We start from the raw sequence: 18,284 nt of genomic DNA, 5'->3' as shown, positions 1-18,284 counted from the left end.
GTATAGATGAGCAAGATCAACTTTGAAAAACAGGTTAGCGTGATCCAGTAATCAAGTATAGTATATATCCTATGTATACATGCACCAGGATTTAGGTATTGATATAAAGCCTTATAATTGCTATCACATTGCTTGTAATAGCCAAAAATGGCAAACAACTTAAAGTTCTTTCAACAGCAGAATCAAATGTGATATAATCTTAAAATGTACTATACTGCAGTGAAAATAAATGACTATAGTACACACAGCAACACAGAGAACCCTTACAGACTTGATTAAAAAAGCAGCAAAACTACACACAGAATAATTCTATAAAATTCAGAAACAGGCATTATTACTAAATTTTTCAAGGAGGTAAACTTATACGGTAAAACTACAAAGAAAAACAAAGAAATGAGTATCATAAAAGTCAGGATAGTAGTTACCTCTGGAAAAAGGGAGGCAGGGACTTCTGGGGCACTGGCCAGCCCCACCTCTAACATTTACAGGGCCTAGGCAAGAGTACAAACTGAGGTCCACAAACCATATGCCTAAACATTTCAAAGATGTGAAATAAGCTAACAAACTATTAAATAAAATATGTTCCATTCTCCTATCACAAGTACTTGGAAGGCCAGATTCACACTGAGAATTCTTGAATTCCTGAGAGTGCTATGTAGGAACATGGTTCACAGAAAACTGACCATCGGCCATCTCTCCCTTTTCCATCCCACAGTGCCAGGAACCTCACACACAGGGATGCAATCCCCTCCACTCCCAAGTCCAAGCTCCATGCCATCCCCTACTCCCCACAAACAGATACCCTGAGGCCACCCTTTGGGTCTAGGGGTGTGTATACCAGCAGCCAGTCGACCCTCAGAAAGACAGACCCCAGGGAAGACTCAGACTCTGGAAATAAGACTCTGGGGCCACTGAGTCAAGAAATTCTTAGATGTGAGGTACTCATAGTTTGTCTAGGATGGAAGGATTCACGATCTAAGCAAGCATGTCCCACAGACCCTACGGACTCCTTGCCTGAAAACAGCACTTTAGAAGAGGGCCAAAGCATAGGACAAGGGCAGGAGTTCTCTTGCCACGATCAGAATTTCCTTAGAACCAAGCAATATTATATGTCTTCACCCGGATAACAGTAACAAGGATACTCACTCTGTAACTATTAAACTGTACACAAAGGTTTAATGTATTTTTTTCCACAGATAATGGAATGGACATCACATCTCTGCTGATGTGATACACATTGATCTGCAGCATTGGAGGCAGACGCTTTAACCTCTGAGCCACCAGGGAGGCCCGAGAAGGGCATATATGATATTTGAAATACTCCTATCTAAAATCCATAACCTGAATCTAATCATGAGGATAGAATCAGATTCAAACCCAGGGACTTTCTATAAAACAAGAGACCTAGGTTCTTCAGAAACATGACATAAAGATTAAAAAAGGGAGGAAGGGATTGCAAAACTATTCCAGACTGAAAGAAACTAAACAGCTGTGAAAACTAAATGGATTACATGATCCTGAATTGGATCAGAGGGGGGAAGTGCTATAAAGGATATTATTGGGACAACTGATTAAATATGGACAAAAAACATTAACTTTCTTATTTCAATAATGGGACTACAGTTATTTAAGAAAATGCCCTTATTCTTAGGAGATATATTTTAAAGTATTTAAGGGTGAAGGGTCACAATGTCTGCAACTTATTCTCAAAATGTTTAGCAAAAAAATACAGTGATCAAGCAAATAAGGCGAAACAGTAACAACTGATGACTCTAAGGAAAGCGAGTATACACTTAACTACTCCTGTAACTTATCTTTTAAAATATTTTCAAATTTTAAAGTTTTTAAAAAGTAAACTAAAGGGGTTAAATGAGACAAGAGTTGCCTACAGGGAGAGGAATTAGATAACTGGGAGAAGAGGATATGGTAAAGACTTCTCATTTTGTACACTCTTCCATCTTATTTACACTTAAACTTTGTTCATATTCCCCAAAAAAAATTCATTTTAACTTTGGGAGGAAATAACTATAGCACTGAAAGGGGGAGTATTAGCAACTGTAGAAATAAGAAAAATTTTTGTCCCTAAATCTATCAAATCACAGCCATCACCAACTAGTTACTCTGTCAAGTAGGCTCACAGAGGTACCACAGCTCAAACACCCCTAGTATCAGCTACCTCCCTTCTCAATCCAGTAGTTTGCACAGTTAGACGCATAACTTAAGATGAATATTAACATTCTAGTTTCAGAACGACCATAAGTTTATAACATGTCCCATTAATTCAGAAAGTTAAGCACCCAGGGATCAAACCCAGGTCTCCCACATTGCAGGTGGATTCTTTACCGTTTGAGCCACCAAAGAAAGCCAGGAATACTGGAGTGGGTAGCCTATCCCTTCTCCAGGGGATCTTCCCTACCTAGGAATCTCCTGCATTGCAGGTGAATTTTTACAAGCTGAGCTATCAGGAAAGCCCCAATAAGTTTATAATATGTCTCATTAATTCAGAAAGTTAAGCTCACACAGTTTTCACTTTTGATATTGAGAAATGCAGTTAAGAAATGCTAGTGACATTGTACAAAGCCCTGGAGATGCCATGGAGAGATGTGTATAACATGGTCACTGTCCTCAAGAAGGCAACTTAGCAGAGTGAAGAGGACTTGGAACCAAAAGCCCTTGCTATTCCACACAGTAGCTATAAGATCTTGGTAAGTTATCTGACCTCTCAGATGCTACTTTCTCATAGGCATAATGGAGATGCCATCCAACTATCTTTAAGAGTTGTACTGTAAGAACTAACTAGGTACATGAAGCATGTAGGAAAATAGAACAATAGATACTCAACAAAAGGTAGCTATTTTATGAGCATTACAATCTAATTAAAATAATGAAGTAGAAAACATGCTCAAGGTTGTACAGCCAATTATAGGCATAACTACCATTGGAATCCTGATTACTCCAAGTTTCTAATCCAAATAAATTCATTCTCCATAAACACCAAATAAATATACACAACTGCTGTTGTGTAGACCAAGAGATGCTCCCTGATATATCTTTGGCAAACACATCACTCTCTTAGGCACCAAGAAAAAGAACACTAGGCCAGAAGATGATTTTTGCTCATTAACCAGGAAGGATTTTAGCTCAAAAAGTGATTTACTCAACCTGAACAAGATACTCTAATCTTATCCAAGACCCTGTTGTCCAAGAATACATGTCCAAATTAGTCCAAAGCTAAAGCCAGAAGAGGTGTTTCTTTCAACTAATTTTCAACCTCTTTTTTAACCAGCTGACATAAAATTTACTGAATTAAATCTATTTCAAACATCTCCCAGGTAAGTGGCAGAGATTTCCCTTTATATTATTTTATAACCTAATTCTAAACACTCTTTATTAGCAAGGTGATAATATTTCATACTAAAATGTTGACTTCCAGGTATCTCTGAAAGATACAAACTAAAAACCAATGGTTACAATGAATAAAGCCATAATTCAAGGCTATTAAAGCAATGACTCTTAAATTGTTCCCTAGGATGATGTGGGCACAGATAAAAGGGAAAGACACTTAAACACACTTAAAGATAAATAACAGTTTAGAATATTCACATATTATCCAATGTGCATGGCTATGTCATACAATAAACAAACATGCCATATCATAATGAAACATGCAAATACCTGAAAGAGTGCCACCTGTCCTAGGATAGGCCACTTCAACATACACTTCAAATGTGGTCTCTGGGTTTTGCCTATAAAAGAAATAGACCGTGATTACTGACAAGGACTGAGGCAGCATGATACAGAACATGCAGGCTGTGATACAGGGCAAACCTTGATTAAAATAATTAGCTCTGCAACTTAATGGCTGTGGAACTTTGGACAATTACTCAACTTCTTTGAGCCACAGCCGTCCTAATCTATAAAATGAAAATACCTAAGCAGAATTATTATTGTGAAATGGAAAGAAAACAAACAAAAATTGCCTAAATACAATGTCTAGCACATAATAGGTTAGCCGTTGTTATGATTTGACAGATGTTATATTTCCCATTTATACAGCTGGATCTCCAAAACCAAAAGAAAAATTTTGAGGAAATTCAAACTACGGCAACACTAGCGCAATGTAACGTGCTCCCTCATATTCCAGGATAAAATATTCAGGTGATGACATTAACTTGCTTACTTACAGATGTTAAAGACTCAAGAGAAACAGTATCCTATCTCATTAGGCTATTATGAAGACAGGATGCTAATCTAAAATTTAAGATACTGTTTCCTCACAGCGGCGGGGGGGTGGGGGGGGGAGGGGCGGGGGCAGCTTCCCCTGCATTGGCGATGGCAAGTATGTGAATGGTTATTACTATATCCTTTTACCTTTTTATGTCATGAATATTTCATATTAAGTTTTAAAAAGATCACAGCACTAACAAAATGTTAACAGTTGTTCATTCTGAGTGACAAGAACATCGGGGTTATATTATCTTTGTATTTTCTCTTTTCTCTTTGATTCTAAAACTACAATAAAAAGATTATTTCCAGATTGCAAGAAAATCATTTAGCAGAAGAAAATGTTACACATTCAAATGTCTATGACTGAATTCTATTTTAAACCTGACAACAAAGCTCAGAGAAGAAACTATGAGTTGCCTAATCAGATCTAAGGGAATTGCAATCAACTAAATACCTTGAATTTGCCCAGCAGATTCCACTTTCCAAAATAACTATCTCATTTACCTCTCTTTATCCTCATTACAATCTTATGAGGTAGGTGGATCAGTCATCACCCTCACCATACAGGTGAGGAATCTAAAGCAGAGAGAGTCTAAATGACTTGGTAGTCCCACAACTAGTTAGAAACATAGCCAAAACTGCAACTCAGAGCTCCAGGCACTCAAATTCTGGGTTTCACTGATTCTTAGATTAAATTTTTCTCCCACATTTTCCCATGTTTTACAATCTATTGCATCTTACAAGTCTAAATGGCAATTTTTCTTTCTTAGTAGTACATATAATAACAGTGCATCTTATAAATAATGGCATCTTAGACTCAATATTGTAATACTCCCTCCAATTTCTCAGGAGTAGTTGTCAGTCAGGGATCTACTATTTCTCTTGTGAAGAACCATCATTTCCTTACTGAAGAGAATTTCAAATGTGCTTTAAATAAGTACCTACAGTGAAAAGAGTTGCCTGCTCTAAAATTCAAGGGATTTAAATATACCTTTGTCAAATACAATTTTTAAATTAGACAATAAATCAGAGTATCTTACTTAACTAAAAGCAAACTCAAGTTTTAAGAAAGCTATTTAAAAATGCTTTTGTACTTTTTCTTTCCCCTGCAAAAGGGTACAAAAAGACCGACAAGGTCAGCATCCCTTGGTCACCAAAACATTTGCGGAAAACACCATATGGAAAATCCCTTGATTCAAATGATCTAAAAGTAAAGGGTTTGTTGAAAGAAAGGAATGTTCTAAGTTCACCTGAAGAGCACCAAGAAGATTCCCTCTAAAACGTAGAAATATCTTTATGCCTATTTTGCAACTGGCTGAATTTCATCTCAGAATTTCATTCCTCTGGATTAAGATAACGGCTTTCAAAGTGTGTTCTGCAGGACCCTGGGACTCCATGGAGATTCCTCAAAGATTCCATGTATTTTTTTTTTTTAACCCAAATGTCCACTTTTAAGTTTATTTTTCTCTATTTAAAAAACTGAAAGGAACAAACTTGAGCATGCAAAGGTGTTACATACCAAATTTGTTTTTTTTAACACTGGAGCATTAATTTGTGCCACTAACTTAAGGTGGTTTGTACAGATCTGCTGTCTAACTGAAGAACATTCTAACGGTGTCTAAACTCTCTCTCTGCTTCTTCTCCCTTTCTCTTCAACACTTCGGCCAGGCTTCTGAACTCACCACACAACCAAAACAACTTGTCATGATCACCAGTGTCCTCCCCATTGCTAAAATGTGCCAAAATGGTCAATCTCAAATGCTTGTCTTAACCTCTCAGCAGCATTTGACACAGCTGACTGATTTGCCCTCCTTCTCTAAATACTTTCTTCACGTGCCTGCCAGGACATCACTCTCTAGCGGCATTCTTCCTGCCTTACTGGCTGCTCCTTTGGTGATTCCTTCTCAGACAAAACTCTCCTACCCTTGAACTTAGTGCTAGACCTCTTCCTGCCTACACTCATTCTCTAAATGATCTCATTCAGTCTCATGGTATTAATTACCAGGCAAATGCTGATGAGCTCCAAAGTCCTGTCTCCAACCCGACTTCTTCCCAGACCCTAGATTCCCTCATCCAGCTGCCTGCTCAACATCCCCATCAGGATCTTTAAGAAGAATTTTTAACTTAACAAATGGCACTTTTCTTCCTCAAACCTGCACTTCCTGATATCCAATTACTCAGGCAAAAAAAAAACAACAACAAACAAAAGACATCAAATCTGGTATCACCCTTCAGTCCTGTTTTATATGCCAAATCAATCAAACAAATTATGTTGATTTAATCATCAAAATATACCCAGAATCTCAATGAGTCTCAGCATCCCCAACCGACCGTCCTTGATAGATCATCAACATTTCACCTCAATTACCATAATACTTTAACTGGTCTCATTGCCTTCTCCCTGCCTTCTTACAGTCCCTTTTATTCCAAAGGTCAGGCTATAGCAGTCCTCTGCTCAAAACCTCCCCAAAACTTCCCATACCATTCAAACTAAAAACCAAAGTCTTAGTTCTGCAGATAGATGGTGGTGATGGTTGTACAACAACATGAGAGTACTGAATATCACGGAACGATACACTTAAAAATGGAAAACAGACTTGTAGATATGGGGGGAGGAGGGAGGGAGGAATACAAAGAGTAGCATGGAAACATACACTACCAGATGCAAAATAGATAGCCGGTGGGAATTTGCTACATGACTCAGGGAGCTCAAAGAGGTACTCTGTGACAACCCAGATGGGTAAGAGAGGGTGCGAGGTGGGAGGGAGGGGACATATGTATACCTATGGCTGATTCATGTTGAAGCATGGCAGAAACCAACACAATATTATAAAGCAATTATTCTTTAATTAAAAATGAATTTCTTTAAAAAGAAAATCAAATATAACTAAAAGTGGTTCAGTTCAGTTGCTCAGTCGTGTCCAACTCTTTGCAACCACATGAATCACAGCACGCCAGGCCTCCCTGTCCACACAAACTCCTGGAGTTCACTCAAACTCATGTCCATTGAGTTGGTGATGCCATCCAGCCATTTTATCCTCTGTCGTCCCCTTCTCCTCCTGCCCCCTATCCCTCCCAGCATCAGAGTCTTTTCCAATGAGTCAACTCCCCACATGAGGTGGCCAAAGTACTGGAGTTTCAGCTTCAGCACCAGTCCTTCCAAAGAACACCCAGGACTGATCTCCTTTAGAATGGACTGGTTGGATCTCCTTGCAGTCCAAGGGACCCTCAAGAGTCTTCTCTTCTTCACAGTCCAACTCTCACATCCATACATGGCCACTGGAAAAACCATAGCCTTGACTAGACGGACCTTTGTTGGTAAAGTAATGTCTCTGCTTTTGAATATACTATCTAGGTTGGTCATAACTTTCCTTCCAAGGAGTAAGCGTCTTTTAATTTCATGGCTGCAGTCACCATCTGCAGTGATTTTGGAGCCCCCAAAAATAAAGTCTGACACTGTTTCCACTGTTTCCCCATCTATTTCCCATGAAGTGATGGGACCAGATGTCATGATCTTCATTTTCTGAATGTTGAGCTTTAGGCCAACTTTTTCACTCTCCACTTTCACTTTCATCAAGAGGCTTTTTAGTTCCTCTTCACTCTGCCATAAGGGTGGTGTCATCTGCATATCTGAGGTTATTGCTATTTCTCCCGGCAATCTTGATTTCAGCTTGTGCTTCTTTCAGTCCAGCGTTTCTCATGATGTACTCTGCATAGAAGTTAAATAAGCAGGGTGACAATATACAGCCTTGACGTCCTCCTTTTCCTATTTGGAACCAGTCTGTTGGTCCATGTCCAGTTCTAACTGTTACTTCCTGACCTGCATATAGGTTTCTCAAGAGGCAGGTCAGGTGGTCTGGTATTCCCATGTCTTTCAGAATTGTCCACAGTTTTTTGTGATCCACACAGTCAAAGGCTTTGGCATAGTTAATAAAGCAGAAATAGATGTTTTTCTGGAACTCTCTTGCTTTTTCCATGATCCAGCGGATGTTGGCAATTTGATCTCTGGTTCCCCTGCCTTTTCTAAAACCAGCTTGAACATCTGGGAAGTTCACGGTTCACGTATTGCTGAAGCCTGGCTTGGAGAATTTTGAGCATTACTAGAGTGTGAGATGAGTGCAATTGTGCGGTAGTTTGAGCATTCTTTGGTATTGCCTTTCTTTGGGATTGGAATGAAAACTGACCTTTTCTAGTCTGGTAAATTTTATGTTATATGCATTTTACTACAATTTTTTAAAAAATGAGTAGGAAAAAAGTCCTTACAAGGTCCTACTCTGGCCTCTCCCTATCTCTCCAATTTCATTTCAGAATTCTCTTCTCTTGCCCACTGCATTCTAGCCACACTGGCCTTCTGTCTGCCCCTCAACACACCTAATTCATTTCTATCTTGTGGCCTTTTGCACTGATCATCATATAGATGGCTCTTCCTGTCATTCAAAATACAATTTATACCTGACCTCCTCAAAAAGTCTTCCCCAATACACTCTACCACTGAATTTTAATTCTACACATCACAGCAATCACAACCTTGTTTCTCTCCTCTAAATGTAAACTGCAGGAGAGTAGGCATTTTTGTCTGTCATACCCACAAGTGTTTCCCAGGTGCCTAAACAGTCCCTGGCACACAGCCAGAAGCAAATATTGAAAAGGAATAAAGGAAGTACAGACTTGCCTTCCCGGAGTCTAAAAAATTTCAATAAATGATAGGAGTGATTATACACTTCTGTGACTCAAATTTCAGCACATTAAAAGATAAGATTTCAAGCCCCATCTCCAGGGTATGTGGGGCAGAACCCAAGAATTGGCATTTCCAATAAGTACCCAGATAATAGTGATGCTGCTGAACTAGTGATCACAGTTTAAGAACCACTGATCTAGTTAAATGGAACTCTTCATCTAAATAATTAGTACATACAATATAAAATAAACATAAGGTATACCTCAATAATCCATATCAACAGTGCTTTTGCAATAAAAGATTTCAAAGGAAAAAAGTATTTGTGGAAACAATGACGCTAACTTCTCTTCTACAGTTACCCATAGTCATTGCCTCATTCTAATGAATTATAAACCTACCAAACTTTCCTACTCAGTTCAAATAGCTGCCAGAGTTCTATTAAATGGTGCCAAAGATTATGACAGTTTCTTCAGGGAAAAAAAAATGCTGACTACCACACTAAAAACAGACCAGACTATATATGTTATTGTCATACTTATCCATGATCATTTACATGTTGTATTATAGAAGAAGTAGTGACTAATGTTGTGACAAGTTTAATAACATACCAAGCAATATACATAAGGGCCAATGAAGCCAATGAAGATAGAAGCATTTTCTGTTGCTGTTGCTGCTGCTGCTAAGTCGCTTCAGTCGTGTCCGACTCTGTGCGACCCCATAGAAGGCAGCCAACCAGGCTCCTCTGTCCCTGGGATTCTCCAGGCAAGAATACTAGAGTGGGTTGCCATTTCCTTCTCCAATGCATGCATGCATACTAAGTCACTTCAGTCATGTCCGACTCTGTGCGACCCCATGGACAGCAGCCCACCAGACTCCTCTGTCCACAGGATTCTCTAGGCAAGAGTACTGGAGTGGGTTGCCATTTCCTTCTCCAAAGAAGCATTTTCTACGTCTCTGCAAATCAAAAAATAAGTTTTTAAGTTTCTCTTCTAAATGCAAATGACCAAGCGACTTAATATTTTCATTAAACCATTAATACAATAACAATTTCCAGAGACTCTGTGGAACTACCTTGAGACTACTTACTTCCTCCATTACTCTTTAAGATGCTTAATATTTTCAACTACTTGGAACTGAAAATCCAACTTCTGTCCTAGTAACATTCCTGCCAATTCAGTACATGTAATGATGCTAAGAATACCATGTTCTGAGCCACTTTCCAATACAGACCCAAGATTTCCCAGAGCACATCGTATCTTAACATATTACCATGGAAATGTCTTGCTTCTGCCATGGGATCCCATCATCAATTGCCTCACACTCCTATACCTCCATGATCTGAACTCTGCCCATCAGCCAAGCTCTTTTTTTTTTTTTTGCCATCCACCCTTTCCTTGAGTGGTCTTGCACCCTAAGATCCAGCCATAGGGAACTACTTGTAGCTCTCTGAACAAACCATGCTCCAATTCTCTAGTGACAATATCATTACCATACCACTACTTGTACCTACTGTTTCGAATGTGCAAAGCACAATTACATGATTAAGCACTTTACATGCATTATCTCAGTTAACCTTCAACAACCCTATAAGTATTACCCCCAGTTTAGAGATAAGGACCCTGAAACTCAGAAGATAAACTAGTCAAAGTCAAATCAAGGAAATGGCAGAATCAGCATGGATCACCCAAAAGCACTAACCACTTTACAATTCTACCTTATTCAGCTGCTCTTCTGCAAAGAACTGTCTTTCTAGTCTTTTCCACTTGACAAATTCATTCATCAAGCCTTAGCTCAGGCATTTCCTCCTCTCTTGGAAGCCTTCTCAAGACCCCACCCTCACATCCTAGACTGAGTTAAGTGCCTCTCCACTGTACTCTCATCTCTGTGCAAATGTTATTGCACTTCCACATTTTTGCAGCTCTAACACATTTGACCCTGATGCAGTTACAATTACCTGGGGAGCTTTTAAAAGTCCTGAGGCTCAGACCACACCCCAGAACAATTAAATCAGAATTTCCAGGCATTGTTTTTTTTAAACCTCCCCAACTTATCCCAATGTGTAACCAGGAGAACCACCACTGTGCCTCTAATTAAGTATCTGTCTTCCCCACTAGACTGGGAGCTCCTTGAGGGCACCAACTGTCTTCTCATATTCCTAGTCATAAACCTGGCACAATAATAGTTTGATGAATGAGTTTTCCTCCAACATCTGACACAGTTTCTAGTTCCCAATAACTGTTTCTCTTTCTCTAACAAGAAGTATGCTACTGAAAATGCCTGGCTTACACCTGACTGTTAAAGATGTTTTCCTCTGGAGTCAAAGGTATCAATAAGTCACACCTGCTGACAACAGTCTCTGCTCTTAAATACGAAAAAAATAACACACAAGCAGTTAAAATGTGTTTGAAGGAAGGGAGGTCTGCTCAGTTCTTGCCTCTGGGAGAACGAAGACTGAGAGTAAGCCAAGAGAGATTTCTATTCAATACCATCCTCTTCTGAACAGACTCTCGGTGATGCCCTGCAAGGGCCATGCTCAGTGCTCAGGGCCATGTCATCATGATTAAGTACACTCAGCTTGAAGTCATGAAACAGACAAAAGCTCTGACAATATTCAGGCGGCAGGAAAGCTAATTTTTTTCTTTAAAAAGCATCATGCTATTGATCACTCTGCTGGATCATCAGCTTTCAATTAGGACCTACTTTTCTTCGATTACAACGTATTATGAGATTAGGAGAAAAATGTAACACTAACTCCTCACAAGATGAATCTTTGCTGCATAACGTAACCATGCCATAATGCTAGGCCCTCATACCTTTAAGTGTTATTTAGAAGTACTAAATGAGACACACACAGTACTGGGACCCCTTATTTCACAGCTATCAGATCTTCACACCAGTTAGTATTCTAAAGCAAAACAGCAGCCTATTCTCTATGGACTAGTGTAAAACCTCAGCACACTGTCTCCTTAGTTACACACTGATATGCTGAGGGGGCTGAGGTATTTCAAAATTCATACAAATGAACTGTCTTAAAGTTGACAACACGGTCAAAAGCAACTGTATACACCGCAGAATGTGCTAGCAAACGTCACCTAATAAACATTGATTCCTTTAAGCTAGATAAACACACAAAAAGGTAGTGTTAATATTTCCAACAAGTCTCCATTTGTTTCAATAGCCTCTGAAATTAAAGCTGTTTTTCCAGGCTGAAAATGCTGTATCAAAGGGTGCTTTCTAACCCATAACAAGTTAACACCTCCATAGAAGAACGCTGTCATTGTCGAGACTTGTCAGAAAATGATTAACTTAGTTATGTAATTATACAAACATGTCATTTCAAGATTTTGCACTTAACTTTTCATTTCTAATAATGTTCTCAGGATCAGATTAATAAAGATACACAGATACTGCTGTGAGAGGAGTTACAAAGTTTTACCTTACCCATTGGTTCCTATGGAAAGATTCTTACGCCACGATGTGCAAAGCAAGTTAACTCGAAGAAGTAAAGCTGGATCCCATGCAGATAGAGCCTGCGTGCCCCTCCACAATGTACAGTACTCCATGCACTTTTAATAAGTTCTTTCCTGTGCTGAGCAACAGTGCAAAATCTAGACTCTCCAATAATATTAACAGTATCAGCAAAGATGGCATCCATTTCCTTAAGTACCTTTGCCCTTAATTTTTTTAAAAGCCTCCCCTAAGTTTTCTTCTGCTATTTCTGAACAATTTCTTCCTAAAACTATCATGTGGGCAGAGCAGGGCAGATGCCCATGTTGGCAATGGCTCAGCATGAGATGTTAAAGCCTGAGCAGGGTGAGGAAAATGTCTCTATAGAGAGGTGACCAGACAAGTGACATCAGATCATGAGCAAGGCCCACAGTGGGAGGTGGCCTGGCCAATATAATGTCAAATCAGAGTGAATGAGGAAGGCATCTACTGAGGGGAAGCACCCTGGGATGAGAAGCCAGAACCTGAGTGGGGGTGAAAAGAGGATCAGTGCTCAAGGGCAGCAACAACCAGGATGTTAAAACACAAGTAGAGCATGAACAGTGCCCCACGGAGGGACAGTCCAGCATGAGTGTCAGAGCCCAAGAGAGTGAGGAGCATGTCCAAGCAGAAGGACCCTAGAGGCAGGTGGTGAGCCAGAGCTGGGATGAGGAGGCTGACTATGTGGGGTCAGAGAAGACTTGCCCAGCATATTGGGAATTCAGAGGTCATTTGGGGCATCCACAGGGCAGTGGGACAGCAAAAGTGAAAGTGTTAGTTGCTCAGTCATACCCGACTCTTTGTGACCCCATCGACTGTAGCCCAATGCCAGGCTCCTTTGTCCATGGGATTCTCCGGGCAAGAACACTGGAGTGGGTTGCCATTTCCTTCTCCAGGGGATCTTCCCAACCTAGGGACTGAACCTGGGTTTCCTGCATTCCAGGCAGATTCTTTACTTTCTGAGTCACCAGGGAAACCCCAGTGGGAGAGCAGGGTCATGTCAAACCATCAACCTAGGCACTGTGACCCCAGGAAAGCAAGGTGAATGAGGAGAGCATCCACACAGGACAGAAGGTGATGGAGAAGCACACTCAATGCAAGTCCAAGACCAGTAAGACAGGCCAAGTTTCTCGCAGATGCCACTACCAGAAAACTAGAACGAGCTCTATGGAGTTGGATTTGAATTGGAGATATTAGCGTGAACTCAAGGTTTTCAATAAATGTATAATAGAGAACTGTAAATATAGCCTGACTAATACACACATACTTCCTGGGTCTGTCTACTGAATGGGCCTTGGCAGGAACAACACCCAATAGCAATGAACATATCCAGTAACCAGACCTTGGCTTCTAAATACAACCATCCTCTAAAAGGAACAAGGGGTCCTTGGAGAAATACCGGATTCCAGGGCTGGGGCAGAGAAAGCACAGGATGAGACTGCAACACCTTACTGTGCTAGAAAAAGAAGCGCTCAAAGAATGATGGGGAGATGTCTAAAGGAGTCAAGAGACAGCTTTATAAGGCTCCCACTGCCAGTCTGGGTAAGGTGAGCATCAAAATCAATAATGATATTGACAGATTATTAACCAAATAAACAGAAAACCACAACACCCCATTGATAGAAATGAATAAGTTGACAATTTAATGAGAAATGGAGCATTTATATAGTTTTAAAGTTTCTTCCCACAAAATCTTTACTAATTGCAATGACAAAGAGTAACTTTTCAGTGTAGAACTTTGGCAAAGACTATCTAATCAAGTCATTAAAGGTAATCACCGTCAGGAATGGACAAATGACTAGAATGCAAAGGGAAGAGAACACTAACACGCCCGTGATATTGCTGTCCAAGATGTGCAACCTGAAGCTAATCTTGAGGAGAAATCAGACAAACTAATTGAGGGACCGTCTAAAAAATATTTGTCCTGTAACCTCCAGAAGTGTCAGGGTCAAGAAAAATCAAGGGAAGACTGAAGATCTCTTCCAGACTAAAGGAAACTTAAGAGACAGGACAAATAAGGACAACGTGTGACTCTGAACTGAATCGTTTTGGTGTAAGGAATATTACTGAGACAATGACTGAAATATGAACAAGGTCTAATGACTAGATGTAGTAATGACTCGATGTTAATTTCCTGATTTTGATGGTTGTATTGTGGTTATAAAGGAGAATACCCTTGTTTGTAGGAAAAGCACACTGAAGTACGCATGGGTGATGGGGCATCTGGTTTTTTTTTTTTTAGTTTTCTATATTGCTGACATTTCTGTTAGATTATGGCTGTTTTTAAAAAATGTTTTAGGAAAACAAAAACAACCATTCATTAATAGTAATTTACCTGGCCTGTATTTTGTTTTTTAACCAAGACTTTCTCACAAAAATGATATGTGGTTCTATGGAAAGAGCCCCAGACTAAATATGAGAGCCTGGGTTCCAATCCCAGCTAAATGCTTTACTCTCTGTGGAATCAGAATAAACCATTTACCCTTTCACACATCAACTTTCTCCCCCATCAAGAGATAACATCTGCCCTACCCATCCCAGGGATCAAATGAAAGAAAAATGAGAAAGTGCTTTGTGAACTACAAGATACTAAACCAAGGTAAAGAGTATTATTTATTATAAAAAAAAATAGAATTGCTTCACCTTACAAATAACAGGCCTTGTGAGTAATCCAGACAGTATCGTGATCTGATACTGATGCTTTCAAATACTGTTACTAAAAGCAATCCAGAAAATAATGAACTATCCAAAGAGTAGCAATAGCCTATGGGATAAATGAATTTTAAGAACAAGGGATGGGAGTTAAAATTTAACAAAAAGTGAAGAATAAAAAAAATCTCCACTACAGGAAAAAATAAACACTGAACAAATGCAACATATGAAAATCAAAACGGTCTCCAGATATACAACTTTATCTCTCAATGGGTAATAAATACTGTGACTATTTGTATATTTTTGTAGCTACGGTGGAATTCCTAAGTTTCTGCACCTGACTGTCAAAACCTTGCCAAGATTGTGGGACAGTATTATTTTCCCTGATTAACAGGAAAAAAAAATCTGAGGCTAGGAAGTGGTAATATTCCAGCTGATTGCTGGTTGCCAGATTCCTAAGCCCATGACCTTTCCATGCCACCTTTTCAAAAACTACTCCCAGTTCAAAAACTATTTCCAGTTTTCTAAAGTAGCAACTCTTAATCTTAGACTACAGTGGAGGCACAGACAATCCCAAAGAGCTCATGAAAAGCTTTACTACCTTCCCAGGAAAAAAAAGACTTAATTTTTTTAACATGTAATTTTCAAGCAGCTCATAAGGCTACTTATAGAAATAGCTTATTTCACTGAAGACTTGCTTTTATGTTCTTTCTCATTTAATCCTCAAGACAAGCCTATGAGAGAAAGGTTAATCACCCCATTTAAAAACAGCAGATACTCTGCACAAGAGCAAACAATTTCTAAACTTTGTTAATATTTACCAGCACTTGGAGAATGCAATGGCACCCCACTCCAGTACTCTTGCCTGGAAAATCCCATGGACAGAGGAGCCTGGTAGTATGCAGTCCATGGGGTTGCTAAGAGTCAGATACGAATGAGAGACTTCACTTTCACTTTTCACTTTCGTGCACTGGAGTAGGAAATGGCAACCCACCCCAGTGTTCTTGCCTGGAGAGTCCCAGGGACGGGAGAGCCTGGTGGGCTGCCATCTATGGGGTCGCACAGAGTCAGACACAAGTGAAGTGACTTAGCAGCACCAGCAGCAGCTTTGTGTCATATACTGTTCTAAGCCATTTTTATCTGTTACCTCATTTAATCTTCCCAACAACCTGTGAAAGAGCTATATTATTATTCTATTTTACAGATGAAGAAACCGAAATAAAAATAAAAGCTTAATTTCCCAAGATCAACAGCTTGTAAGAGACAAAGCTAGGATCTGAAATCACAATTTTATTTATATTTAATAAATACTAAAAATGCACCCAACTATAAAGTTACAGGAGTTTCTGCAACTGTAAACATTTGAAGCGTGGCAGAGAGGAGCTACCCCATGTCTGAGGTTAGGGGCGGCAGCCAAGATTGCCAGGCTGCAACAGTGCAGGAGCGGCCAAGAGGAGCAACCCCACAACCAAGGTCAGGGGCGGCGGCCAAGAGGAGCAACCCCAAGTCCAAGGAGTGGTGGCTGCGCAGGTGCAGGAGGGCCAAGAGGAGCTATTCCAAGTTCAAGGTCAGGAGGGGCGGCCATGAAGAGATACTCTTCGTCCAAGGTAAGGAGCAGCGGCTGCGCTTTGCTGGAGCAGCCGTGAAGAGATACCCCATACCCAAGGTAAGACAGTAGGTATTGCAAGAGGGCATCAGAGGGCAGACACCATAATCTGAAACCATAATCACAGAAAACTAGTCAATGTATATCACACTAGGACCACAGCCTTGTCTAACTCAATTAAATTAAGCCATGCCCTGTGGGGCCACCCAAGATGGGCGGATCATGGTGCAGAGGTCTGACAGAATGTGGTCCACTGGAGAAGGGAATGGCAAACCACTTCAGTATTCTTGCCTTGAGAACCCCATGAACAGTATGAAAAGGCAAAATGATAGGATACTGAAAGAGGAACTCCCCAGGTCGGTAGGTGCCCAATATGCAACTGGAGATCAGTGGAGAAATAACTCCAGAAAAAATGAAGGGATAGAGCCAAAGCAAAAACAATATCCAGCTGTGGATGTGACTGGTGATACAAGCAAGGTCCGATGCTGTAAAGAGCAATAGGAACCTGGAATGCATAGGAACCTGGAATGTTAGGTCCATGAATCAAGGCAAATTGGAAGTGGTCAAACAGGAGATGGCAAGAGTGAAAGTCAACATTCTAGGAATCAGCGAACTAAAATGGACTGCAATGGGTGAATTTAACTCAGATGACCATTATATCTACTACTATGGGCAGGAATCCCTTAGAAGAAATGGAGTAGCCATCACGGTCAACAAAAGAGTCCGAAATGCAGTACTCGGATGCAGCCTCAAAAAGGACAGAATGATCTCTGTTCGTTTCCAAGGCAAACCATTCAATATCATAGTAATCCAAGTCTATGCCCCAACCAGTACACTGAAGAAGCTGAAGTTGAATGGTTCTATGAAGACCTACAAGACCTTTTAGAACTAACACCCAAAAAAGATGTCCTTTTCATGATAGGGGACAGGAATGCAAAAGTAGGAAGTCAAGAAACACCCGGAGTAACAGGCAAATTTGGCCTTGGAATGCAGAATGAAGCAGGGCAAAGACTAATAAGAGTTTTGCCAAAAGAACGCACTGGTCATAGCAAACACCCTCTTCCAACAACACAGGAGAAGACTCTACACATGGACATTACCAGAGGGTCAACACCGAAATCAGATTGATTATATTCTTTGCAGCCAAAGATGGAGCAGCTCTATACAGTCAACAAAAACAAGACCAGGAGCTGACTGTGGCTCAGATCACGAACTCCTTATTGTCAAATTCAGACTTAAATTGAAGAAAGCAGGGAAAAACCACTAGACCATTCAGGTATGACCTATATCAAATCACTTATGATTATACAGTGGAAGTAAGAAATAGATTTAAGGGACTAGATCTGATAGACAGAGTGCCTGAACTATGCACTGAGGTTCGTGACATTGTACAGAAGACAGGGATCAAGACCATCCCTATGGAAAAGAAATGAAAAAAAGCAAAATGGCTGTCTGGGGAGGGTTTACAAATAGCTGTGAAAAGAAGAGAAGCAAAAAGCAAAGGAGAAAAGGAAAGATATAAGCATCTGAATGCAGAGTTCCAAAGAATAGCAAGAAGAGATAAGAAAGCCTTTTTCAGAGATCAGTGCAAAGAAATAGAGGAAAACAACAGAATGGGAAAGACTAGAGATCTCT

At 40.0% G+C, this 18,284-nt stretch overlaps 1 protein-coding gene across 1 annotated transcript in view; it reads right to left on the bottom strand.

Annotated features, from left to right (window-relative positions):
* Window positions 1-18,284, bottom strand: part of DENND1A (DENN domain containing 1A) — a 539,355-nt gene that overhangs the window by 485,155 nt on the left and 35,916 nt on the right. The window contains exon 2 of the mRNA XM_068966275.1: window positions 3,676-3,746. Coding sequence (XP_068822376.1) covers window positions 3,676-3,746 — 71 coding nt within the window. The remainder of the gene's footprint in view (window positions 1-3,675; window positions 3,747-18,284) is intronic.

Source organism: Capricornis sumatraensis, chromosome 1 (genome assembly GCF_032405125.1).
Source record: "Capricornis sumatraensis isolate serow.1 chromosome 1, serow.2, whole genome shotgun sequence".
Classification (NCBI taxonomy): domain Eukaryota; kingdom Metazoa; phylum Chordata; class Mammalia; order Artiodactyla; family Bovidae; genus Capricornis; species Capricornis sumatraensis.
The sequence above is the reverse complement of the archived record's forward strand: the minus strand, read 5'-3'. Positions and strand labels throughout refer to the sequence as shown.